General features: G+C 41.7%; 1 protein-coding gene across 1 annotated transcript; it reads right to left on the bottom strand.

Annotated features, from left to right (window-relative positions):
• Positions 1 to 25,272, bottom strand: LOC102078996 (desmoglein-2-like). The gene is made up of 12 exons (XM_005459182.4): positions 25,109 to 25,272; positions 22,940 to 23,065; positions 22,306 to 22,452; positions 21,381 to 21,522; positions 20,790 to 20,953; positions 20,317 to 20,451; positions 19,966 to 20,151; positions 19,508 to 19,785; positions 19,276 to 19,418; positions 18,949 to 19,170; positions 17,530 to 17,766; positions 1 to 1,764 (listed from the first exon to the last, which is right to left on the bottom strand). Exons 1-12 carry the CDS (start codon positions 25,151 to 25,153, stop codon positions 1,580 to 1,582), a joined length of 2,010 nt encoding a protein of 669 aa, XP_005459239.1. The 5' UTR covers positions 25,154 to 25,272; the 3' UTR covers positions 1 to 1,579.
• Between the last annotated feature and the right edge of the window lie 1,236 nt (positions 25,273 to 26,508).

Genomic DNA, 26,508 nt, shown 5'->3' with positions numbered 1-26,508 from the left:
TCCCGTGAACTCGTGGATTTTAATGTCTTTTGTTGGTACAAAACACACATAGTACAAAAGTTTCATTAAATACATTGATCTAAACCATCAATCATACCCACTTTACTGAACATAATGCAGTGCATATATGAGGAAAGAGCAGACCCAGTAAAACTTGGGAGAGGTGAGTTATTAAATGAAAAATCACACCAACCCCTGTGGTGTGGGTTCTGTTACTGTGGAGGGACTAGTTTCATTGGTTTTATTCCACTGGCTTTGCTCCTTAGAGTGAAGGATGTAAATCAGTAAGTTGATCTGAATTATTGCTTTAATCCTGTGATGAATGATTTCCATCCTGAAGAAAGTGGCCATCCATACGAAATCGGGAGTGACTGAATAGTTTCTGAGTGCTCAAACAAAAGGTTCTCAGCTCACTTGAACACTTGAGACCTCTTGTTTTCAAGCTGTTGTGGCAGCATGTATCCAAACCCCTACAGACCAACTATATTTAATATCAAATTTATTAGTCATTATAATTTTAGACCTGTAGAGCGTAATCAGGCCTCGATCCCGAAAGCCCTATGGATTGTACCTCTCTGAACAAGGAATACTGACTATCCTTCAGCATTTTCAATGAAACTGCAGGGATACAAATGGCTGGTGCTTTAACCAACTGTAGAGTGTTCTATACCTCTAGCTGGACAAAGCAGTGCATTTGCTGCACGGCAGTGCTGTAGATGACAGGCTTCTACTCCTTTACCAGGACCATGTGGCCTAATTTGCCTATCTTGAATTCATAGTGGTCATCCCTTCCCTCATGGTTATCATACTTTGCTTTACCGCAGCTAAGGTCTGATCATTGATAGAGGCATTACTATACTGTTTTGTGCACAGGAAAATGGAAGGCAGGGGATTAAATGGAAAAGCAAGCTTTAACTGTGAATAATAAGTTCCAAAAAGTAAATAAGGTAACAGAAGTGCAAAGTTATGAAAGGTTTACAGTACTGAAAAAGGAAACACGAGGAGCCAGACAGGTGCAAAGAACAGGACAATCAGGGTGACACTAAATTAAAAGTTATCATTGGAAATCACCAAGTAAAAATAATAAGCACCTCAATATTACCAAAACTAAGACTCATAATCTATAAGAATAATGAAACCATAAAATCAAGGATCCCAAAACACAATGGATAAAAACCAAAACTTTAACAGCATTAAACTTTAAAAATAACTTTTTAAACTGTAAAACAGCAAAACAGAAAAGTTTGTAAACAGGAATCTAGGCTAAAAATATTAAGGAAGAATTCATAACAGGAATCAAACACCAAACCAAGGGGTCATGGCAGAATGCACCATTAATTTGCTATTAGAAGGGTTATTTATTTATTTATTTATTTAATGTATTTGTACTTTTATTTATTTATTTATTTATTTATTTTGCTCCTGTACAACCCTGCAAGAATCTTGAACGTTGGTCTGAGGTCTTTGAGAAACTAAAGGTAACGGTCTGACTCCAAAAGGCAAAGAGTCAGCAGAGTAACCTGAGTCCTCAATACAATAACTAACAAATTGTCCTTCGCGTAGTTCCTTCCATTGGACATCAGTTGAGCCTTTGCCAATCACCTGAGTGTAATACTGTCCCAGAATTCAGACTTTCTGTAGCCACAGCAAGGGTGGTGTATTCTGGGGCTGTTGCTGAAGGATTTTTAAACCTGACCATATTTGCAGGGGACAAATCTCTCAGTGCTTTTTTATAGTGGCAGAAGATCAGAAACAGAAAAAAACCTGGAAAACAAACAAGTTTTAGACAGAGTTTAAGTTTCAAAATGTGGTTTAATGGAGAGGCATTATTTCACAGTTTTTAAGATGCACAAATTGAATCTATTACCAGAGACTTCTTTATGTTTTGGAGGCATTTCAATTCTTACAAGAAGTTAATGTGATTATGTTTAATTAATTTAATTAATTACTAGTGGGTGTAGTGAACAATGGCTCCAGACTGCATAAGATTAATACCTGGTTTGGTCTTGTGGTAAAACAGTAATGTCATTAGTTTATGCAAACTATTTCACATTTGTGTGTCAAAAGCAAATTTACAACACAATATAGTTGATTATATTTTATTTGACTGGCTGATCCACTGAAGACGCCATCGCCCATGTCCTGCACACCACCCTCAGCCACGTGGACAAGAAACAGGGTAACTATGTGAGAATGCTGTTTGTTGATTACAGTTCAGCGTTTAACACAATAGTGCCCAGCAGACTGTTCACAAAGCTGAGGGACCTGGGACTCAACAGCCGTCTGTGTGCATGGGTGTTGGACTTCCTCACCGGCAGAACTCAGGTGGTGAGGGTGGGTGGGTGTGTCTCCAACAGCATCACCATCAACACAGGAGCACCACAGGGGTGTGTCCTCTCGCCACTGCTCTACTCCCTCTACACTTCGGACTGTGTGGCCACCCACGGCTCCAACACCATTGTGAAGTTTGCTGACGACACAGTGGTGTTGGGTGCCATCTCCAACAGCGATGAGGCGGCCTACATGGACGAAGTGAAGAATTTGGCATCATGGTGCCAGGACAACCACCTCCAGCTGAACGTCAGCAAGACCAAGGAGCTGGTGGTGGACTTCAGAAGGAGTCAGCACAGAGACTACAAACCCATTTTCATCAATGGAGCTCCAGTGGAGAGGGTGCAGTCCTTCAAATATCTTGGTGTCCACATCTCCTCAGACCTGACATGGGCTGCCCACATTCAGGTCCAGACCAAGAAGGCTAGGCAGCGCCTGTATCACCTCCGACAACTAAGGAAGTTCAGGGTCTCTCCAAAGATCCTCAGGATCTTCTATACAGGCGCTGTGGAGAGTATCCTCACACAGAACATGACAGCGTGGTTCGGGAACAGTTGTGTGAAGGACCAAAAAGCTCTCCAGAGAGTGATCCGTACAGCAGAACGCTGCTGCAGGATTGCTCTCCCCCCACTTCAGGACACCTACACCAGGAGATGCCGGACTAGAGCAACGCAGATACTGAAGGACCCGTCCCATCCTGGCAACAAACTGTTCCAACTTCTACAATCTGGTAGAAGGTTCCGCATCATCCGGGCAAGGACAGAGAGACTCAAGAAGAGCTTTTATCCTCAAGCCATCCGGGCCCTAAACCAACACCCCCCCCCCCCCACACACACACACACACACACACACGCCATCTCACATCATCTATAATTGACTGAGACTCTCCTCCAGACACTCAATTCCTTTAACTTCCTTTAACTTTAAATATGTTTATATTGTCCATTCTGTAAAATAGTCAGATGTCTATTCATATTAATGTACAGAATTCACCTGCTGCTGCTTCTACTGCACATTCACCCAATGTATACACTATATATATATATTTATAATGTTATCCCTCTACCCCCCCCCCCCATGTTTTTGCACATGTCGAGGAGCGTGTCAGGATACATTTCACTGTGTGTTATACTTGTATAACTATGCATGTGACAAATAAAGAACCTTGAACCTTGAACCTTGATTGATTGGCCTGTGCTTGGCTGTGCCTCTGCCTTTGTCCATGCCTTGATTTATATTGCATGTTGTTCATCTCCCTACAGACATGTGATCGCCATTTTTTGCTGGGTGTTGGATGACCAACTTGTTATGTTTCTTCTAATTAAAAAATTAAAGACATAAATTTACAAAGGATTTTTTAGCAGAATGTTGGAATGGCAAACTTTATTGCTAAGCTTTCTCAGGACTTGCGGAGGTTTCTCAGGACCCCTTCCGCGAATTGCTACCTTATTGTGGTGGAAGGGTTTGTGTGTCCCATGGATCTCAGGGGCTATGTTGGGCTTCTGCCCCCTGCCCCCCTGCCTCCCATGGGAAAATGGTCCTGGTTGACGGACCAGACAAAAAGCGATTCAGAAGAGCCCTATGAGAAAAACACCTAGGAAACAGTTCACCCTGCCCGGGATAGGGTTACCGGGACCCCCCCGGAGCCAGGCCCCAGGAGGGTGCCCGAGGACGAGCGTCTGATGACCGGGCCTTAGTCCATGGGGCCTGGCCAGGCACAGCCCGAAAAAGGGACATGGGCCCATCTTCCTGCAGGTCCACCACCCGCATGAGGCATCATAGGGGTCAGGTGCATTGTGTGTCGGGCCAGGAGCACAAGCCCTGGCGGACCAATTCCCGGCTACCAAGATTGGCATTTGGGGCATGCAATGGCGGGGAAGGAGCCTGAGTTAGTGAGTGATTTTGAGAGGCACCAGCTAGATATAGTCGGGCTCACGTCAATGCACGGCTTGGGCTCTGGAACTAGTCTCCTGGAGAGGGGCTAGACTGTGTCTCAGTCTGGAGTTGTCCCTGGTGAGAGGCGGCAGGCTGGGGTGGGTATTCTAGCATCTACTCAGCTTGCTGCCTGCCTGTTAGGGTTTCTCCCAGTGGACAAAAGGGTTTGTTCCCTGAGCCTTTGGGTCGAGGAACCGGTCCTGTGCTTATGCGCCGAGTGACAGTTCAGAGTACTCAGCCTTCTTGGATTCCCTGGGTGGGGTGCTGGAGGATGCTCTGCCTGGGGACTATGTTGTCATACTGGGAGACTTCAATGCTCATGTGGGCATTGGCAGTGAGACCTGGAGGGGAGTGACTGGGAGGAACGGCCCCCCGGATCTGAACCCAAGCAGTGTTTTGTTGTTGGATTTCTGTGCAAACCACAGTTTGGCCATAATGAACACCATGTTTGAAAATAAGAGTGTCCATAAGTGCAAATGGCACCAGGACGCTCTAGTCCGCAGGTCGATTTTGTAATCACATCACCAGACCTGCAGGGCTGAGCTGTCAAATGATCACCACCCGGTGGTGAGTTGGATCAGGTGGCAGGGAAGAACACTGGACAGATCTGGCACACCTATAAGTATAGTGAGGGTGTGCTGGGAACACCTAGCAGAGGCCCCAGTCCCCGAGATCTTCAACGCACACCTCTGGCAGAGCTTCAACAGGATTCTGAGGGAGACTGGGGACATTGAGTGCGAATGGACCATGTTCAGCACCTCCATTGCCGAAGCCGCCAAGCTGAGCTACGGCCACAGTGTGGTTGGTGCCTGTCGTGGTAGTAACCCCCCGAAACTGATGGTAGACACCAGAGGTGAAGGGATCTACCAAACTGAAGAAGGACTCCTGTCGGGCTTGGTTAGCCTGTGGGACTTCTGAGGCAGCTGATAAGTACCGACAGGCCAAGCAGAACGCGGCTCAAGCAGTGGCTGAAGGGAAAACTTGGGTTTGGAAAGAGTTTGGAGAGGCCAAAGAATTTCAGACTGCCTCATGGAAATTCTGGCAAACTGTCAGGCGACTCAGGAAGGGAAAGCGGTGCTCTACCTGCACTGTATATAGGGCGGGTGGAGCGCTGCTGACTTCGACTGAGAAAATTGTGGGGCGGTGGAAGGAATACTTCGAGGACCTCCTTAATCCCACTGGCACGTCTTCCGTGGAGGAAGCAGAGTCTGGGGACAAAGGGGATGACCAGCCTATCTCCGGGGGCGAGGTCACTGAGGCAGTTAAACAACTCCTTGGTGGCAGAGCCCCTGGGGTAGATGAGGTCTGCACTGAGTTGATGAAGGGTCTGGATGTTGTAGGGGTGTCCTGTTTGACACGCCTCTACAATGTTGCATGGAAATCAGGGGTGGTACCTCGGGAGTGGCAGACCAGGGTGGCGGTTCCCATCTTTAAGAAAGGGAACCGGAGGGTGTGTTCCAATTATAGGGGGATCACACTCCTTGGCCTCCCTGGGAAAGTCTATGCCAGGGTGCTGGAAAGGAGAGTCCATCCGTTAGTCAAACCTCGGATACAGGAGGAACAATGCGGTTTTCGTCCTGGTCGTGGAACACTGGACCAGCTCTTTACCCTCTCAAGGATACTTGAGGGTGCATGGGAGTTTGCCTTGAAGGTGCATGGGAGTCTACATGTGTTTTGTGGACTTGGAGAAGTCATTCGACCGTGTCCCTCGGAGTGTCCTGTGGGGGATGCTCCAGGAGTATGGGGTGTGTGGCCCATTGCTACGGGCCATTCAACCCTTATACAACCATTGCAAGAGCTTGGTCCACATAGCGGGCAATAAGTCGGACTAGTTCCTGGTGGGTGGTGGGCTCTGCCAGGGCTGCCCTTTGTCACCGATTCTGTTCATAATTTTTATGGACAGAATTTCTAGGCACAGCCAAGTGGCGGAAGGCTTTCACTTCGGTGGTCTCAGAATCTCATCTCTGCATTTTCGCGGATGATGTGGTTCTGTTGGCTTCATCGGGTGATGGCCTCCAGCTCGCACTGGAACGGTTCGCAGCTGAGTGTGAAGCAGTGGGAATGAGAATTAGCACCTCCAAATCTGAGGCCATGGTCCTCAGCAGGAAAAGCGCCCACTCTGGGTCGGGGACGAGTTCCTGCCCCAAGTGGAGGAGTTTAAGTATCTTGGGCTACGTTCACACTGCAGGCAAAAGCGCATCAAATCCGACTTTTTTGACCCTGTGCGACCCATATCCGTTCATGGTATGACAGTGTGAACGGCACAAATCCGATATTTTCAAATTCGATCTGGGTCACTTTGGTATGTGGTACTGAATCCGATACATATCTGATGTTTTAGAAAGCGACTGTTGTTTGAATGGTCATGTCACATTAAATCAGTCTTTTATGTCACTGACACAAGACAGACGCCAATTATCAGCGCCCGAGAAGACATCGCGAACGCTTCCTGGCCATCCAGTGTAGATGTTAGTGAAACTGTTGGGAAGACAGCATTGGAGAAACGTGAACATTTTATTTGTACTGTATAATCTGCAGATTCTGACAGAAATCTGCAACTATCCTTTGAAGCACCGCTCCTCTCTAAAACAGCAATAAGGATCATTATTAGGCCATATGTAAATAACAAAATAACTTTATAACTTAAAGCAAAATTGGGAAACGTAAAGTCTGAAACAAGTCTTTATATTAAGGGCCAACAGTCAAGCAATATTGTTTGATCTGGATCTAAACAGAGCGCGTTGTGTGTGACGTCTTCTTTTGTGCATGCGGGCCGCTTTGAGGGTTCACACTAGAGCGCGTTTGCTGTCACATTTTATTTGTAATGTGAACAAGCAGACAAAAAAAATCGGATTTGATCAAAAAATGGGAACTGAGCATTAAGACTTGCAGTGTGAACGTAGCCTTGGAGTCTTATTCATGAGTGACAGGAGAAGGGACAAATTGGTGCTCCAACTCCAGTGATGCGGACCTGTTTGTTGTGGTGAAGAGAGAGCTGCGTGAAAAAGCGAAGCTCTCAATTTACCGGTCAGTCTATGTCTCTACCCTCACCTATGGTCACAAGCTGTGGGGTAGTGACCAAAAGAACGAGATTGTGGATACAAGCAGAAATGGGCTTCCTCCAAAGGGTTGCTGGCCTCTCCCTTAGAGTTTGGGTGAGTTCAGTCATCCGGGAGGGGCTCAGAATACAGCCGCTTCTCCTCCACATCGAAAGGAGCCAGTTGAGGTGGTTCGGGCATCTGACAGAAGATGGATGGATCGATGGGTTTCTTACAACAAGGAAAGGGTGGAACCTAAAAATTTCTGTAACCTGGTCTCAAATATCTATTTTAGACCCTACAGGTTAAAAGGATATAAATATTGTCATGTAGAGACTTTATTGTAAATATTTCATATGTGTTTAAAAGACAAAAAAAGAGTTCAAATGCATTAAAAACGTGTTTAAAATCACAATAAATAGAAGTCAATCATAATTTAAGTGTTCATGGAGTTATAAGTTACAAGAAAACCAAAGGGTTGTTATCTAATGTGAAACAAGGAAAACTTTGTATTTGCTGCAAGTTCTTTTACAAGTTCATTTTGGGTTGTCAATCTTGTATTTTCTTTTATCCCATTGGTTGATGTAAACCTATTGTCCAATCAGACGTAAGGAAGGCGGGATCTAAGCGAGGTGGAAGGAAAAAAAACACTAAGCTAGTGAGAGTCGGCAGCAGCACGCTACCGGAGGAGGTTGTGTACCAGAGCTAACAGGAGAAAAGTAAAATAATAGCCGTGGATGCAGAGTCTACGTTCCTGTTATGGACTGTTTTACCCTGTGATGAGTGAGTACTGAATATGGAGTTAGCATTGAGCTTAAACGGAATGTATAAGTACTTAAAATGTATGATGCTAATCGCGAGTTAGCATGTTAGCATTTTAGCGCCTGTAATAGCTATGTATGCCGAGTATGTAAGCTACAGATTACTCTATGGAACTAAATAGTAATTTCTAATGCACAGTGGACCGAGAGGAATTCTCTGGACCCTTCTGCTGTGGATAGGATTTCCGTGTGTTTGTCCCAGTGTACTCAGCAGCCCGGGTATGCCGCTAATTCCAACCACGTTGCCGAGTGGAGGCCGCATGGTCACCAACCGAGCCTGCCCCTCAGCTTGCCCTTGCACTTAGCCCAAAGGATTTGTGAGTAGACCTGAGCACGTGCGTTTGTTTTTGCTTGTTTATCAAGTGAAGCGGCCATTTGTGTGTTTTCTGGTCCAACGAGCCCGAGCAACGATCAGGCCTGCAACGGTTTCAGTGAATGAGTTCACAAAGGTTACAAAAATTGAACTGAACTCCATGGGAATATTTTGGATAAATGTGTTGTTTCTGAACATTTGACTGTGAATTGTGAAGAGGGAAAAAACCTTCAATTGAATTGTAAGGAAACACTTCAATACTTGGAATATTGTATTTTTTTATTTATTTAAATCATATTTTATTTTGACTAAATCTTACAATTTGAATTTAAAGTTTTGTGTGTGTCATAATTATTATTTACAGAGTTTATAAGTGATAAGGGTTACTAAAAAGGTAAAAAAGAGGTTTAACATGTTAGATAAATTCATTATTCTTGGTGAAGATTAAACAGAACTCATTATTTTCACTAAGTGGAGGCACCGCCAACATTAAGATTTCTAAGTAAAAAGGTTAAAACTGGTTAGTTATCGTTTCTCCTGTTTACCAATAAATTTAAGTAACGTACCCAGGGCCCCACTCATAGTACTATCACCACTTTAACCGAGGGTTAATCCAGAGCTACTTGAGTTGGGTGCTACACATTTGGAGGCACCGCTGGGATTGTTTTGTTGTTTTATATCAATTTTAAGTTATAAGTAAATCTGCTGTAATCTCAAAAGTATCTAAGAGTAACACTGGTCCTAAAAAGTAACTTCAATTAATTTCTTTTCTTCCCCCTACAAAGTAACTTGTTAAAACTATGGCCACTAAAAGTAATGTTTCACAACCAAATCTTGCAAATTGGTGCAGAGGTGAAGGGCTTGATCAGGCACATGCCATTCTAGTTATTGGAGTGTCTGAAGAGGAGGAAATATCCACAGTAGAAGAAACACTCGAACAAGTAAAAACCTTGGGCAAGGTAAGAGTAAGAGGAAAAATGTTTGATGCCAATAATCAAACCCTGACCATGTTATGTGAATGCCGTGAGGTAGTCGATCCTACCAAAGTTCCGCCAGAGGTGATCAACCTTAAAGAAGGCCGTAAATGGAAAATAGTTGTTGCAGAACAAGAAACAATCTCCAATCTATTCACAGAGAAGTTGGACAGATTTCTACGCGATGAAGGGAAAACATTGGAGGATGTTAAAAGATTATGTGATCCTAGCACCTCATGGAACAGCAACCCTGAGTCAATCATTCGGGCGGTAGGTGATGTTTTGCAGTCCAAGCCCAATGAAAGCAATTTATACCGTCGTTTTAGAATCTTCTCTGGAGTCCACCCTACTCCACCTGGTGAAGACAATTTGGACAGCTGGTTAGAACAAGTAAAGTTCATGACTGATGAGTATGAGTGCTCAGATAAGGAGAAACGCAGAAGGATTATTGAGAGTCTCAAAGGGCCAGCGCTGGAGATCATTCAAGCAGTACGCATGTCTAATCCCATGGCAAACCATATGGATTACTTACAGGCATTGGAAAGTACCTTTGGAACCTCAGAATCCGGTGAGGAATTGTATCTCACATTCAGAGCTATGCATCAAAGACAAGGTGAGTGCTTGTCTAACTTTTTACTGAGACTGGAAAGATTACTGAACAAAGTAGTGCAAAAAGGAGGCCTACAAGTGGACGAAGCCAACAAAGCAAGGCTAGAGCAACTCATTAAAGGTGCCACTGAATCAGACTTAATGCTGCTTCAGCTAGGTCTAAGAGATAAGCGAAGTGATCCTCCAACATTTTTAAGCCTACTGAAAGAAATTCGAGAAGAAGAGGAGCGTGAAGCTGCAAGACAAAAACTCAAAAAACCAGCACAGAGACAGCACGTGCATGCAGTGCAAGTAGCAAGTGAAACAGACTCCAAAGACTGTCAGCAACATGATTTTCAGTCCGAAATTCAAGAGCTAAAAGAAAAGCTGAAAGAGCTGAACAAGCAGTCTCATTCTACAGAGTCAAGCCACAAAAAGATGTCCAGAGAAAAGAAAAAAGAGAAATCAGACACAAGCAACGAAGTGCAACAGTTAAGAAAAGAAGTCAAAGAGCTGAAAACCCAGTTAAGTGTAATGTCAGTAAAGCCACAACATTATGCAAAAGAGAGAGGCCACTATTCTAAGTTCAAAGCAGACTTCAGTCCAAAATCATCTACCTTTAAGCCAAAGAGTAGTAAAGAGTCAGAAAATTTCTGCTACAGATGTGGAGAAAATGGCCATTTTGCAAACAAATGTACAGCTCCGGAGAATGCTCAAAAGGTGATCAAAAAGCTTATTCATCAAGTGCATGGAAGCCCACATGGACAAAGTCAAAGTACAGACACTCAAGATCAGTGTGTTGCTCGAGTTAATACTACCAATGTTCCAACTCAAAGTGTCAACATACCGGAAGGTCTTATTGGTCCATCATCCATAGCTCCTATCAAGGTCAATAACATCTCATGCCATGGTCTTATGGATTCAGGGTCAACAGTGACCATTATCTTTGAGGATTGGTATAGAGCCAACATACCAACAGTCCCTATACAGCCCATTTCCAATCTAGCCATCTGGGGCCTATCAGCTGAGTCCTATCCTTACCATGGGTATGTAGTGGTAGAGATAGAGTTCCCTGAGGATGTAGCAGGTGTCAAGGGTCCTCTTAACGTCCTCGCTCTCGTCTGTCCTGAGCCCCCACAAGGTCATGAAACCCCTGTAGTGGTTGGTACCAACGCTTTTCTGTTCAGCCGCCTATTTCAGCTGTGCAGAGATAGCGGTAGTGAAAACAAAGTCAGCTCCATGAGAATACAGGCAGTTTATGACAAAATCCAAACTCAGTCCTTAACGTCCCATGCAGCCAACGATCCCATAGGGCAAGTGAAATGGCAAGGTCCAGGGCCACTTACCATTGCTCCCGGGAAAAAATGTTATGCCACGTGTAAAGTAGAGCAGAAAAGAACTAAACCCCAAGATGTTGTTTTGGTTGAAGCACCTGCCATGCCCCAACTCCCATCCGGCGTGTTGGTCCAGCCAGGTGTTCTCCGTGAAAGTGACATGGATGAGAACAGTTTCATCGTTCTATTACAGAATGAGTCAGAGAAACCTACCTCTATCCAAGTCGGCACAGTCATTGCCGAGATGCATGCAGTAGACGTAGTCACCGATCCTAAAGTTTTAGAGTCTGAAGCTAGTCCCGTAGCTCCCGAACTCTTTGATTTTGGTGACTCTCCTGCTCCGACAGAGTGGAAGAAAAGACTACAGCAAAAGCTAGCTCAGAGACGTAATGTTTTCTCTCTAGATGAATGGGATGTTGGATTAGCTAAAGACGTAGAACATAACATCCGCCTTAGCAACTCTACCCCCTTCAGAGAGCGTTCACGTCGTTTAGCTCCGGCTGATATTGATGATGTACGACAACACCTACAGCAGTTGTTAGCTGCAGGCATTATCAAAGAGTCTCGAAGCCCATTCGCATCACCTATTGTTGTAGTGCGCAAAAAGAATGGTTCCATCAGAATCTGCATCGACTACAGAACTTTGAACAGTCGTACGATCCCCGACCAGTATACCATCCCTCGTATTGATGACGCCTTAGATTGTCTTACAGGCAGCAAATGGTTCTCTGTCCTCGATCTTAGGAGTGGGTACTACCAAATTGCCATGTCCGAGCAAGATAAGGAAAAGACTGCATTTATCTGCCCTCTGGGGTTCTATCAATTTGAACGAATGCCACAAGGCATCACAGGAGCCCCAGCCACTTTTCAGCGGCTCATGGAAAAGGCAGTGGGTGATATGCACCTTCTCCAAGTCCTAGTGTACCTTGATGACATAATCGTCTTTGGTAGAACACTTGAAGAGCATGAGCAACGTCTCCTTAAAGTCTTAGATCGCCTTGAGGAGTTTGGTCTGAAATTGTCGCTTGACAAATGTCAGTTCTGTCAGTCCCAAGTCAAATATGTTGGTCATATTGTCTCAAAAGATGGTATAGCCACCGATCCCGAAAAAGTAGAGGTTGTCAGGAACTGGCCAGAGCCAACAGATCTGAAAACCCTTCGCTCATTCCTTGGTTTCTGTGGGTATTATCGCAGATTTATTGCAAATTATTCAAGCATTGTCCGCCCATTAACTGAGCTTACCAAAGGTTATCCACCTACTCAGAAAAACAAGCGAGCTCAAACCAAAGACCCAACCAAAACCTACCTCAAACCTTCTGAGCCGTTCAAAGAGCGATGGGACCAGTCCTGTCAAGACGCATTCAGAAAAATCATTGAATGTCTGACCAATGCCCCTGTTTTGGCATTTGCAGATTCCACCAAACCTTATGTCCTACATGTGGACGCTAGCCTGAACGGTTTAGGGGCCGTGCTCAATCAAGAGTACCCTGAGGGCCTTAAGCCTGTTGCTTTTGCTAGCCGAAGGATCAGTGACTCAGAACGAAACTATCCGGTCCATCAACTTGAGTTCTTAGCACTAAAGTGGGCAGTCGTGGATAAATTTCATGACTATCTTTATGGAGCTAAGTTCACGGTTAGAACCGACAACAATCCCCTAACCTACGTGTTGACAACTGCAAAGCTAAATGCTGTTGGACATCGTTGGCTTGCAGCTTTAGCCACGTACGATTTCAACATCCAATATCGTCCTGGTCGTCACAACATAGACGCAGATCTATTGTCCCGACAACACACCAATGACACTGAATGGACAGATGTTCCACAATCTGCCATAAAAGCCATCTGTAAAAAGGAATCTATCTATGAAGCTACTAAGTCCCCTGTCAGGCTAGTAGACCAACTTGGAGTTCCTACATCGGTGATTCCAGAAGCTTATGTCCTTCCAGTAAGCCTAAAAGCAACTTTGGAAGATCAGTTGACTCCTACAGACTTACAAGTTGCTCAAGATCTGGACCCGGTCATTGGACCAGTCAAACAAGCCATCCAAACTGGAAAGCAACTTATCACAACCAAAAATGCACCACCTGACATGTCTTTGTTAAGTCGTGAGAGCAGGAAACTTGAACTGAGAGACAAAATACTATATCGACAGAGAAAACTGGCCAATGGCACAGTTCACAAACAACTGGTTTTACCAGATCGATACAGAACAAGTGTAATGAGATCACTACATGATGAATGTGGACATCTAGGAGTTGAGAAGACAACAGAACTCCTCAAAGACCGTTTCTATTGGCCACGCATGAATGCTGATGTGGACCAGTACATCAAAACGTGTGGACGTTGTGTCTCTCGCAAAACTCTCCCACAACGGTCGTCTCCACTCAGTCAAATCACTAGCAACGGTCCTTTAGATCTAGTCTGTATTGACTTTCTTCAGATTGAACCAGATAACAAAGGAGTTGCTAATGTATTAGTAGTGACTGATCATTACACAAGGTACGCCCAAGCCTTCCCTACAAAAGACCAAAAGTCAGTCACAGTTGCGAAAGTATTATGGGAGAAATACTTTGTGCATTACGGATTACCTGCCCGGATACACTCAGATCAAGGTCGAGACTTTGAAAGCCGCCTTATCAAAGAGCTCTTGTCTATGTTAGGTATCCGAAAATCACGTACTTCACCATATCATCCGCAAGGAGATGCCCAGCCAGAACGTTTCAACAGAACCTTGCTATCAATGCTTGGAACTCTTGAAAATGTACAGAAACAAAACTGGAGTCAGCACATCAGCCAGTTAGTACATGCCTATAACTGCTCAAAAAATGAGTCTACTGGATATTCGCCATACTATTTAATGTTTGGACGTAATGCCAGATTACCCATTGACATCTGCTTTGGTGCTGTTCTTGAAGATGACGCGGAGATGACTCACCTGCAGTACGTCGACAAGATGAGGAAAGAACTCAAGCAAGCATACCATCTAGCTACTGAGAATGCAACAAAGAATCATTTGAGGAACAAGTCACGTTATGACCAAAGAGTAAGAGATCAGCCATTACAAGAAGGAGACAGAGTCCTGATAAGAAATGTTGGCCTTACTGGTAAACACAAACTGAAAGACCGATGGAAGTCAATACCTTACATTGTCATCGCACAACTGCCGAACCTACCTGTGTACAAGGTAAAACCGGAACAAGGATCTGGAGGTGTCAAAACTCTACACAGAGACCATCTGCTACCAATCGGTTATCTTGTCAGAATCGCAGATAACTCAGTTTCACCTGAAAGAGTAAGAACACCAGTTACCAGACGACGTCATGCCAGCAGACGTCAGATACGGGACCAAGGAGATCGATTATCTGATGTCTTGCCAGACTCCGAATCTGAGAATGAGTATGTCTACAAGTACCCCACCATTACCAGTGACCATATTCAGAGACATGAATTTAGACCCGACAGACCTAACACAAAACCTCTTCCCTCTGATAATTCCCTCTCATCTGAAAGTGAACCGGAATTGGAGGAAGGACCTTCTGAAAGTTATCATGAAGAGGAATGCCAGCCATCAAATGTGGAAGGAGATACCAGTGATACGGCTGCAGACACCGAGGTCGAGTTGAGGACTCCCACAAGACCTAAAACTCGAAAGTCAAAGCGAGAGGTGAAACCAGTAATCCGTTTGACCTATGACAAACCTGGAACGCAGTCTGAGGAACCTGTGACTATTGTACACCAAGGCATGGTTATACAGTTGAACCTCAGTAGCACCAGAGATAAAAACCATCATGTAAAACGCTCTAAACACCTAAGGCATTACTCTGAGCCTAAGTCTAAAATCCCGAGTTAGATGAGGACATCTAAATGTTTTAGACGGGGAGGGTGTAACCTGGTCTCAAATATCTATTTTAGACCCTACAGGTTAAAAGGATATAAATATTGTCATGTAGAGACTTTATTGTAAATATTTCATATGTGTTTAAAAGACAAAAAAAGAGTTCAAATGCATTAAAAACGTGTTTAAAATCACAATAAATAGAAGTCAATCATAATTTAAGTGTTCATGGAGTTATAAGTTACAAGAAAACCAAAGGGTTGTTATCTAATGTGAAACAAGGAAAACTTTGTATTTGCTGCAAGTTCTTTTACAAGTTCATTTTGGGTTGTCAATCTTGTATTTTCTTTTATCCCATTGGTTGATGTAAACCTATTGTCCAATCAGACGTAAGGAAGGCGGGATCTAAGCGAGGTGGAAGGAAAAAAAACACTAAGCTAGTGAGAGTCGGCAGCAGCACGCTACCGGAGGAGGTTGTGTACCAGAGCTAACAGGAGAAAAGTAAAATAATAGCCGTGGATGCAGAGTCTACGTTCCTGTTATGGACTGTTTTACCCTGTGATGAGTGAGTACTGAATATGGAGTTAGCATTGAGCTTAAACGGAATGTATAAGTACTTAAAATGTATGATGCTAATCGCGAGTTAGCATGTTAGCATTTTAGCGCCTGTAATAGCTATGTATGCCGAGTATGTAAGCTACAGATTACTCTATGGAACTAAATAGTAATTTCTAATGCACAGTGGACCGAGAGGAATTCTCTGGACCCTTCTGCTGTGGATAGGATTTCCGTGTGTTTGTCCCAGTGTACTCAGCAGCCCGGGTATGCCGCTAATTCCAACCACGTTGCCGAGTGGAGGCCGCATGGTCACCAACCGAGCCTGCCCCTCAGCTTGCCCTTGCACTTAGCCCAAAGGATTTGTGAGTAGACCTGAGCACGTGCGTTTGTTTTTGCTTGTTTATCAAGTGAAGCGGCCATTTGTGTGTTTTCTGGTCCAACGAGCCCGAGCAACGATCAGGCCTGCAACGGTTTCAGTGAATGAGTTCACAAAGGTTACAAAAATTGAACTGAACTCCATGGGAATATTTTGGATAAATGTGTTGTTTCTGAAACATTGACTGTGAATTGTGAAGAGGGAAAAAACCTTCAATTGAATTGTAAGGAAACACTTCAATACTTGGAATATTGTATTTTTTTATTTATTTAAATCATATTTTATTTTGACTAAATCTTACAATTTGAATTTAAAGTTTTGTGTGTGTCATAATTATTATTTACAGAGTTTATAAGTGATAAGGGTTACTAAAAAGGTAAAAAAGAGGTTTAACATGTTAGATAAATTCATTATTCTTGGTGAAGATTAAACAGAACTCATTATTTTCACTAAGTGGAGGCACCGCCAACATTAAGATTTCTAAGTAAAAAGGTTAAAACTGGTTAGTTATCGTTTCTCCTGTTTACCAATAAATTTAAGTAACGTACCCAGGGCCCCACTCATAGTACTATCACCACTTTAACCGAGGGTTAATCCAGAGCTACTTGAGTTGGGTGCTACATTTCTTTACCAGTAATTAAGATGTGCTAACACATTTGGTATTTACTGTCAAAAGTGTAGCATCACATTGGTCAGTGGATCTGAGGTTTAACAAAAAGTCAATTGTTTCTTTTGTGAAATAGAAACATTTAATTTAAGTATTATTATTCATATTGCCGCATTCATTGACCTTGTTTATAGGTAATTTCATTGTTTAATCACATTAAAATGTTCCTAATTTAATGTTTAAAAGCACTTGAAAAACGTAAAGTCTCATGTAAAATTAGGGCAACAAACTGTATTGTCATTACTGAAAATAACCGTATTATAACTGTAAGTTATTTTCTGTTATTTTCTGGTATTATTTTGGCGCCCCAGCTGCCGGAATTTTACTGTTTTTTTAGGATTTTTTTTTTTTACAGTGTATGCTTCCCCAAGCCAAACAGTTAGGTGGTTAGACAACAGAAAGCTGAAAGTTGTCTCACCATTCTACTTTAAGAAATTCTAGTAACAACAAGTAAACTTGCAGTCTGAGAGCAAAGTCATCTGTTAGGTTAATATGATGCTATTAGGTGATGCCCTATCACCTAATAGCGAAATATTCAAGACCTTGTATGTGAGAAAGATTTGAAATAAAAATCTGGATTTAACAGGGAGCTGATGAAAAGAAGCTAATATAGGGGAAACATTATCTCTCCTTCCAGTATTGCTAGTGTTCTTACTGCAGTTTTTCACTGACTGAAGCATCACATTGGTCAGTGGATCTGAGGTTTAACAAAAACTCAATTGTTTCTTTTGTGAAATAGAATAATCATGTAACACTTACACAGCAGTGGCAGCACCACCATTATCCCAATACTTGCAGGTCCTAATTGCACTCTTTTGACTGGCTGATTATTGCCATCCCATTTTCCACACACGACTCCATCCTCACACGTGCATACTCGAACCCAGACTCTCTGTGGTTCTGGGCAGGCCTTTCCCTGCTGATCTTTAATCACCAGTTCCACCTCATAGATACCCGGCCACATGGAGTCCTGAGCCTGCAAGATAGCTGCAGTATCTGTCAGAAACCACACAGAGATGTTACACATGTACAGAATGAATACATATTATTCCTGAAATGACAATCTTACAGATTAAATTAAATAGAATTAAATTCATTTGAAATCAGTTTTATTTACATAACACAAATTCACAGGGTCTCAGGATGTTTGAAATTCTACAGCAAAGAGCCTACAGTATTAGAGAGAACGCCAGCAATCGGATGATCGCCTATGAGCAGCACATGGTGATGGTGGGGAGGAAGAAAACACAAAAGTTATCATCCCGCTTGTTGGGGGCACATGGGAAGTGAAAAGAGAGTGTAAGGAAGAAATGCTCATCATGGGAAAACCCCCACCCTTTAACAGCACAACATTAGCAATGGTTCAGCCTGATAATAGGGAATTATTATCTGAGCAAGCAAGGTAAGCAGTGCTTACCAAGTGAAATCTAAAAACAGACACCAACTAACACCAGCCAAAGTAAAGGCAATCTCTCCTTATATATCAATAGGCATTCTTTGTGATAAAGCTTCTATCATCGTTTGTTTGCATCCGCTAACCGGTGCAGCTGGCAGCATTTTCATATTGTTTGCATTAATATTGTGGATGAACTTCTGGTTTTTGACAACAGACTGGTGTAGTTTGCATGCTAGACAAGATGTTATTGGTTCTGTTTTTAATATTCAGGCAGACCTGCAGGAGGATAGCTAATCAGGGCTAAGTTACTCTGGCCCACATCAGCTATGTGGATTTCTTCTTTTTTTGGCAACTTTTTTCAACAGGACTCTAAGGTAGAGAATGCTACGCATACAATTTGCAGGTCATTGAGCAAAATGGGGATTTGAGAAGGCACATGTAGTTCATTATAGGAAATATGTCACTCTGTAAAATAGTGTAAGCTTAACAAGACCAACTGGTGGGACACCATTGTGCATTAAATCAGAACAGAACAAAACACAAAGAGGAAATACCACGACTTTTTGGTAGTCTACTGGTAGTTTAAGAATATAACCTCTTATTTGTAAAAATAACTGAAGTAAATTTGCTTTACAAAATGTGGAAAACAGAAATATAAGTTGATAAACTAAATTCCAACATATCATGCATTTATGTATACATGTATTAGATTTTTTTATTGTATTTATTCTATTGTATATTTAATTAGATACATTTGAAATGATTGGAAGTCATTTCCTCACCATTTAGATTCTCCATGTGCCATTTTCCTTTAGTATTTTCTGGGATAATCTCAAACTTAAAAGGAGGTCCATTAGGATATGCATCCTCATTGTTAGCATTCACAATAACAGAATTCTCAGTGGTGCACATAGTCTTGATGTCACTGGTCACGATAGGGCAGTGGTCATTAAAATTGTCCAACCGGATGGCTATGGTACCAGTAGCTGTTTTAGCAGGTGTGTCTGTGATGTAAAAACAGAAATAATAATATATAATTCATCACTTTCTTTTGAGTTTTTTTGGTTTTTCCTTTCTTCAGAGACAGGCTAATAGCATTCATGCTGTACCTTTTGTAATGCAGAGTATTTTAGCAAAATATGTCCCATTGACCAGGTATGGAGACTCCCTGTCAGGTATCCTGTTGAGTTTGATCTCAGCTGTCTCTGGGTCAATAGTCAACCAGTTATCTGGGTCTGAGCCTTTGGCATACCTACATCAGAGATAGGCCACAAACCAGTTATTATTGTACCTAGGAAGAGAAGATAACATGTAATTCTTGTTTCATGTGTATGCACTGACCTGACATTCTCAGCCAGTTCTCCAGTATCTTGATCTATTGCAGGATTGCTAGCAACAACATCTGTAATGTTGAAGGAGTTGTCTTTTTTGAAGATGGCTATAGCTTTGACTTTGGGATCAAAATGTGGCCCCTCGGGCTGATTCTTTACATTGATTTTGATGGGATAGATTTTATATTCTCCCCCCCATTGCCATGATGATCCTCCAGAAAAAGGTGGGGCCTTGTTCCTTACAGTTAACCCCAATACAAAGTTCTTCACATTCTCATAATCCACAGGCTGTGAAATGGCAGACATAAAGAATAAAACTGAAATGGTGGATCGTGTAAATATAAGTATGTCATGTATTATGAGTGTATATGTCCTCATGTAAGGGGCATCCTGCCAGCATTTACTAAATGCATCCCACAACAGACTGCATAACAACACATAATTTCTTTGAAATTTAGTCTGCTGTACCTCATCAAGCATTAAGATGCCCTCGTTGGTGTTGGGGTCTGTTTTAATGCTGAAATACCCGCCTTCATTGCCTCTGACAATATTAAAGACAGCTTCCCAGTTGTCTGTGGCCTTCAGATCTAGGTCCTCTGCTTGGATCCTCATCACCTCCACACCTTGTATGTTCTCCTCAATGCTTCCTTCATACTGCAGTGGAACACTTAATAATTATTTCAACATTTTTTATGACACTTAACGTGTTATTTCTTCAAATCACTGAAATCATATAAAAAGGCCTTTGGAAACATATTCTAACATATTGAACACAAAGTATATCATGTTAATATAGAAGACTCTGAGGAAGAGAAGTACCTGCTCTTTTTCCAGTGTGGGGAGGTTGTTGTTCACATCACGGATGTTTATAGTAACATTGCCTGTTCCAGTGTTTCCTTCTGGAAAACCTTTTAGGTCTTGGCCTCTTACAGTCAGATTGTACTGACCACATTTCTGAAATCAGAAGATTGTATGCTGTATATTACAAGACCATAAGAGCAACTGAAGAAATGTGTGGGCTGTCCAAAGTTAGACTCTCAGACAAATTTGTAAAAGGGACACATTGGGGTGAATTCACTGTTATGGTTGCGGTTTGCTGATCAAAAGGTTAACTCATTCTCTATCATCAACAGAGTTGCATATTATTGCTGACCCTGCACATTAACTTGAGTGCTTGTGATACTTAATTTGGTGCTACATAAATAGATTGAACAGAATGTGCTGCAACCACTTTGCTCTAACACCTTGTTGAATGAAAGAGATGCATTACATTTTTTTTTATCTAATCATACCTCTCTCTCCAGAAGAGGCTTTTTAACAAAGATGGAACCATCATCTCTGTTAATGTAAAACATATCATCAGGTGGATTCAGATTTATGATGGTGTAGGAAATCATAGAATTTAAATTCCATGGTTCATCAGCATCAGTTGCTGTTACTTTCATCACAAAACTACCTCAAAAACAGCATGAAATGAAACAGTCATAAAACTTAAAACAAACAAAAAGAATGGCATTAAATGGCATTGTTTGTTTTCTTGTGATGTAAAACAATGACTTACTTTCCACTAGAGCTTTAACTTGTAAAAGTTTAAGTCATCTGTAACACTATTTACTCAATATACTGGACAAACTTTTAGAGGCTTTTATAGATTCTTACAAATATAAAATTAACTATATAAGAATTCAGACACATTTGTTAACTCTAGACTGCATTTACCCTTACATGATAACTCAATGTTTTTTATGCTATCACCTTTAGCAGGTCATTGTAAAAATTTGATCACCCTGCAAATACAAAGCCACAATGCTTTCTTTAATTCATTAAGAAATCATGTAGTATTACATCTCCATGCATTTTATGATGGGATTTATACCACTGACCTGCAGGACTGAGCTCATCAACTTCACCAGGGTTTATTTGCCCAAACACTGGAGCGTTGTCATTCTCATCTATAATCCGGTAACGGTACCAATCCCTTTCTTCTGTAATCGTGCCATTAGCAAACTTAATTACAAGCGTTAGCTGAAATGTGGAAGAAAACAACTTAAACTATCTTGTCTTTCTCATATATCCTATCATAAACTAAAACAAAAAAGTGTCTGTAGTAGGGGTTTCTACCACCAGCGAAACTGCAGTTTATATCCATGTCTTTTCAGACTCATAGAACAAATATAGTGTAGACTTTGAAGGAGCTGCTTTGGTGAGCATCAAATATTAGTGAAACCAACTATGAGACTAAATGTGAGATATGGTCACATATGAGACACATGAGTTATGGAGTGGATCAATGGTCAGTTAAAAAAAACTTGCAGAATATTAGAATAGAATAGAATAGAATGCCTTTATTGTCATTATACAGCTGTACAATGAGATACAGAGCATCTCCTACTCAGTGTAAACATGTTTGGGGGGGGGGTACAGTTCTGATGTGATGGTATTGTGAACTTTACCTTTGACCATTTCAATATAAATTGACCTTATCCTGTTTTTGTTTTTTTATCATTTCATCAGAATAAAAAAATGTATTGAATGTAATACATATTTAGGAATTCATACATTATAATCATGCTCTGTGAAGGTAGTTGATCCTTGAGTTCAAGTAAAAGTTTGTGTCAGAGTTTGTGTTTGTGTCTTCCAAACAAATTAAAATCAAGAGTTACATTTGATAGTAAAGTGGCAATAAATTAAAGTTTATTAAAGAGTTTAGCAAATTGTTGCTAAATATTTCAACATTTAACACATAAAGGAAAAAGTGTTAAATCTTATGAATGCAATAACAAGGTACAATAGAACAGAATCACTAACAGAATAATAGTCGATGAATTCCCTGTCGAGAACTTGGGTCAAACGTATGTCTCCAGTATGAGGGTTGCTCACAAACACATTGAAGGGGTACTTGTCTGCCCCAACACCTGTCAGGGAGTAGGTAACATTTTCATATTCTGAGTAAACCTGAAACACACAGAATAGCGCATAGATAAATGCTTCAGGGTTGGCAGACCACCATCTATTTGTCCATCTAATGGCTATTAAACATTATTTGTTTTTGAAAATCAAAAAGTTAGTACAGTCAATCAGTTTATGGCAGCTAACTAGAAAAAAAAAAGAAAAAATGGCACACCACATTTTCCAATTATTATTGCGATTTCACAAACCTCACCTATGGCCAGCTGAGCTCTGAGAACTGACACAAAGAAGGCACTTGTTGATACAAGGGACTGAAATGATCTTCCCCTATAGGGTATCTAGACTCTCTCTTAGATATAGAGCGAGGAGATTGGTCATTTAGGAAGGGCACAGAGAAGAAGAAGAACTTCAAAATGACTGTTTTCATATATAGTACAACATGGAAATTACTTACTACAATGAGCTGCTTCTTCCTGCTTTATTTTGCTTTAGAGTTAGCACAAAAAATTAAAGTTGGGAAACAGTAACTTACTTTGGTAATGTAGTCTAAATTAGTGTAATCTCTATTTTCCATCACCATCGTAGGGAAAATGCACATTCTTCGCTTTTTAGGTGAACTGTGTTCAGAGTTGGCCATCAGCACAGCGACAGCCTGCAGCTGTAACAAAACAGATGTTTATATGAAGAATTTTTTAACAGAATCTCAGCTACATACAGTTAACTGGTTTATTAATTATCTCTCATCATGGGAGAAATCTTTTTTTTTTTTTCAGTTTTCTAATTCATTATTAGATGAATTCCTTTTAAATTTGATGCCAGCAGCATTTTTCAAAAAAGTTGTGACAGGAACATAATCACAATTCACTACCTTTAACAATCAGCAAGTGTTTTAATCAAAGATGTTGGGTCAGGACAAGCAAGGCAAGCAGTGACTGCTTTATTTAAGTGTCACGTAAAATTTAATAACAGGTTAACAGTCATGTATGCTGACTGTAAGCAGAGCATGAAAAACTGGTTTTATTGATGATAGCTCAAAAGTCTGTTTTCAGGATTCCCTCTGAAAGTTTTCCCCATGACATTAACTAAGATTCAACTGTGAGTTTCTTAAATGACAAACAGAGAAACAGGTAATTGGAGTACTCATGACAATAGATTGACTGACATCATAAGAACTGTAGGGAGAGTTTATGGACTGATTTATGATCTGCAGATTTTTCTATTTTTCAGTGTGTCCTTTAGAAATCCAAAATTCACATATTCTTGTGCAGTTTGCACCTGTTTATAGGTGCAGCGATGCTACATTAACGTTTTTTTAAAATAGCCCATCATCACACCCTCTTAAAGTGATCAGAGGTTCAAACACACAGAAGTGAGAAGAAGCAGACACCTGTGTGAATGTAACGCAGTCACAGCCTATAACCTGCTCTAACTTGTGTCGATGAGTCACTGTCATTATATCGTCTGAGATTCTGTGAGGTTTTAATTTGCCTGTTGTACCTGCTTCTGTGCTCTTAGATGTGTTGTTCTCTCTCTCTCTCTCACACACTCACTCCCCCCCCCCTCTCCCTCCCAGGTCAACATGTTTGACGCATAGATTGAGTTTTGGTTGGTAAAGAAATTGTTACTTCTGTTAAGTCCACGAGAGGTTTTCAGTTGCAGGTCTGCACATCAAAGATCAACATGAATGTTTGCTTACAGCCTGCCCCCACTTCCTCTCTTGTAAGGCATTCATTCCTCACTGCTTTTCTCCACTTAATGTGAGACAGTCGGCCGATGTAATGGACATTCAAAGAAATAGAGCTGAATGTTGACATCCCAGTCAAAGGGCAAGTTAGTGAAAAGCACTAAACACACAAAGTTAGTGTATTTTTAGTTAAATAACTTAGCTTCATGCTTGAATTTAAAACACTGCTTGAAAGTTTGACTACAGCAGACCTTGAACAAACAGGTGCAGACATGCTGACCGCATTGTTCATTTATTTATTTTCTGTAGTAGACATCCAGAAATATCAATATCTTCCATTCCATTCTATCCTAATCTATTAATTCTTTTTTAAATTAATACTATTTCAATTAAAACCTGATATAGCCCCACAGTGTTAAAATACTGGCCTGAATTATTGTTTCAACCAGCTCGTGAACAATTTTATTTTTTCTCTAAAAGTTGCAGCTGAGCTGTTGCAGCTTCAGTTACTGCAGTCCTTAAAGTACTAGTAAACATTCTCACAGAAACAGAAAAACAGGTTTTGTTCTGAGGTGTTAGTTAGTCTTAACTACACTGTTAACTACACCAGTCAGTTCAGTGACCGCCGTTTTTCGGCCTGTGAAAACCAACATAGCCTACAGCTGTTACATGTGGATTAGAAAAAGTAGTTTAAATAATATTAGTGTTTTGGAGTGCAGATCGAACAGGGTTTGACCCCTGAGAGTTAGAAGCAGAGCAGTCCATAATCCCTCGAAACATAGCAAGTGAAAACTCGACCTAGCTCAGTTTACTCAATGACGGAATTTTACAATTGACTCCACAAAATGAAAGTGTTAACAAAGTATCATTTGTTAACTAAATATTAATAAGTTAAAAGGAGGTTACAGCAGCTATGTTAAAGAAGCTACGTATACAGCTATGAGTGCAAAAAAAGACAAAAAAAAAACTCCACAAACGTGTTTCCACGCCAGTGTGCAGCCGCTCAGAAGGACTCACCACAAACAGCAGCAGCACAAACATCGGTGCAGAAACCCGAATCATGGCTGGAGGAAACAATCCGGATCAAAGAAACTGTAGCGTGACTTCTTGCATGGATGGCTGAGCTGATTGAAATGAGGATTAGTGCTAAACGAGGAGGAGACACACACACACACACACCCTTGCAGGAGGTCACACTTAGTGAGATCCAGTAGCGGTTTTTTAAAGGGGCGAGATGGGCGGTTGCCCAGGGCGGCATCGTGGTGGGGGCGGCATCACGGGCATCTGCAACAAAAAGTTGCTCGTACTCATGCTGCCCTGATGTCATGCCAGAGCATTTGGACCGCGGTCAAGTGAGCCGTCAGTTGTGAACCGCAGTCAAGCCAGCCGCCTCTTTTCAGTGGCAATTAATTTTCTACACCGGCATTTACGGCAGTGCCTTTTCTCCTTATCTCCAAAAGTTGATTCTGTTCATCTGGACGTATTGTTTTGTGGGAGAAACGTTTAGTCACTCATCCAATAAGTGACTTCACTCATCCAAGTGACTTCTTCAGTCTCAGCTGACTGCGGTGTAAAAGATCCCAAAACGCAAGTCCTTCTTTCAGACGAACTGCAAAAGAAATTTCCCTCCTGCCAACCATAGCTGGACTGATGCCAGCAGATGTAAAAGCTGCTGGTCATGATGTCGGTTTGGTTATCTGGTGAGAGGGAAACATGCAGATGAAACCAGGAGATGTCCTTACTGAATCATCAGAGCTGAACTGGTGATGGAGAAAGAGGTTTAACTTTTAGGTGACATGAATGAGTTGAAGGGAAGTTATGAACAGTTTCTGAGAGACAAATAACACCAGGATCCTTTTCTACGTAGCTGACAGCTGGTAACTGTGCAGGGGCGGGTCTAGCAAAGTTTTGCTGGGGGGCCAGGTAGGGCATTAAAAGGGAAAGGGGGGCACAAAGAAATACTTTTCTTTCTTATTCTCATTTAAAATGTCTCGCTTTTAATAAATAATTATCTGAATCTTACAACCAGTTTTTATCTGATGTAAAATGTATAGACATCATACATATACCAACAAGACAGTGTACATTACAACTGCATTTGTTTTCATTCAAAGGCTTCATGGTTTTTCCTATAATACCTGGTGGGCTGGTCTCTAGTCAAAATGCCCGGGCTGATTTTATGTTTCTTTAAGCAAGTTCTTCATGACTGAGCCAAGTGTCCTCTTTTTTGGAAATCAAAATATGGTCACCCTATTATACACAAAAAGTGAGGGCGAGAGCCCTCGGTGCACCTGCTCGCTGCTGAAGTCAAAGTAAACTTTATTGTCATCTCCGCTACATACAGTACAGTATATAGAGAGACGAAACGACGAGGCTCCAGTTACAGCAGTGCAAGTAAACAAACAATAAAAATAAGA

The sequence above is a fragment of the Oreochromis niloticus genome, linkage group LG23, assembly GCF_001858045.2.
Source record: "Oreochromis niloticus isolate F11D_XX linkage group LG23, O_niloticus_UMD_NMBU, whole genome shotgun sequence".
NCBI classification, from domain to species: Eukaryota; Metazoa; Chordata; class Actinopteri; order Cichliformes; family Cichlidae; genus Oreochromis; species Oreochromis niloticus.
Note: the sequence above shows the minus strand (reverse complement) of the source record. Positions and strands in the feature narration are given on the sequence as shown.

Bases quoted from the DNA above. Each gene is read 5' to 3' on its own strand.
- LOC102078996 (XM_005459182.4), bottom strand. From the start codon at position 25,153: ATGATTCGGGTTTCTGCACCGATGTTTGTGCTGCTGCTGTTTGTG. The intron at 21,523-22,305 runs GTTAGTGATTCT...TCCACATTTCAG, and splicing joins AATTCATCGACTATTATTCT to CTAACGCTTGTAATTAAGTT. The intron at 19,419-19,507 runs GTCAGTGCATAC...TCTCTGATGTAG, and splicing joins GAACTGGCTGAGAATGTCAG to GTATGCCAAAGGCTCAGACC.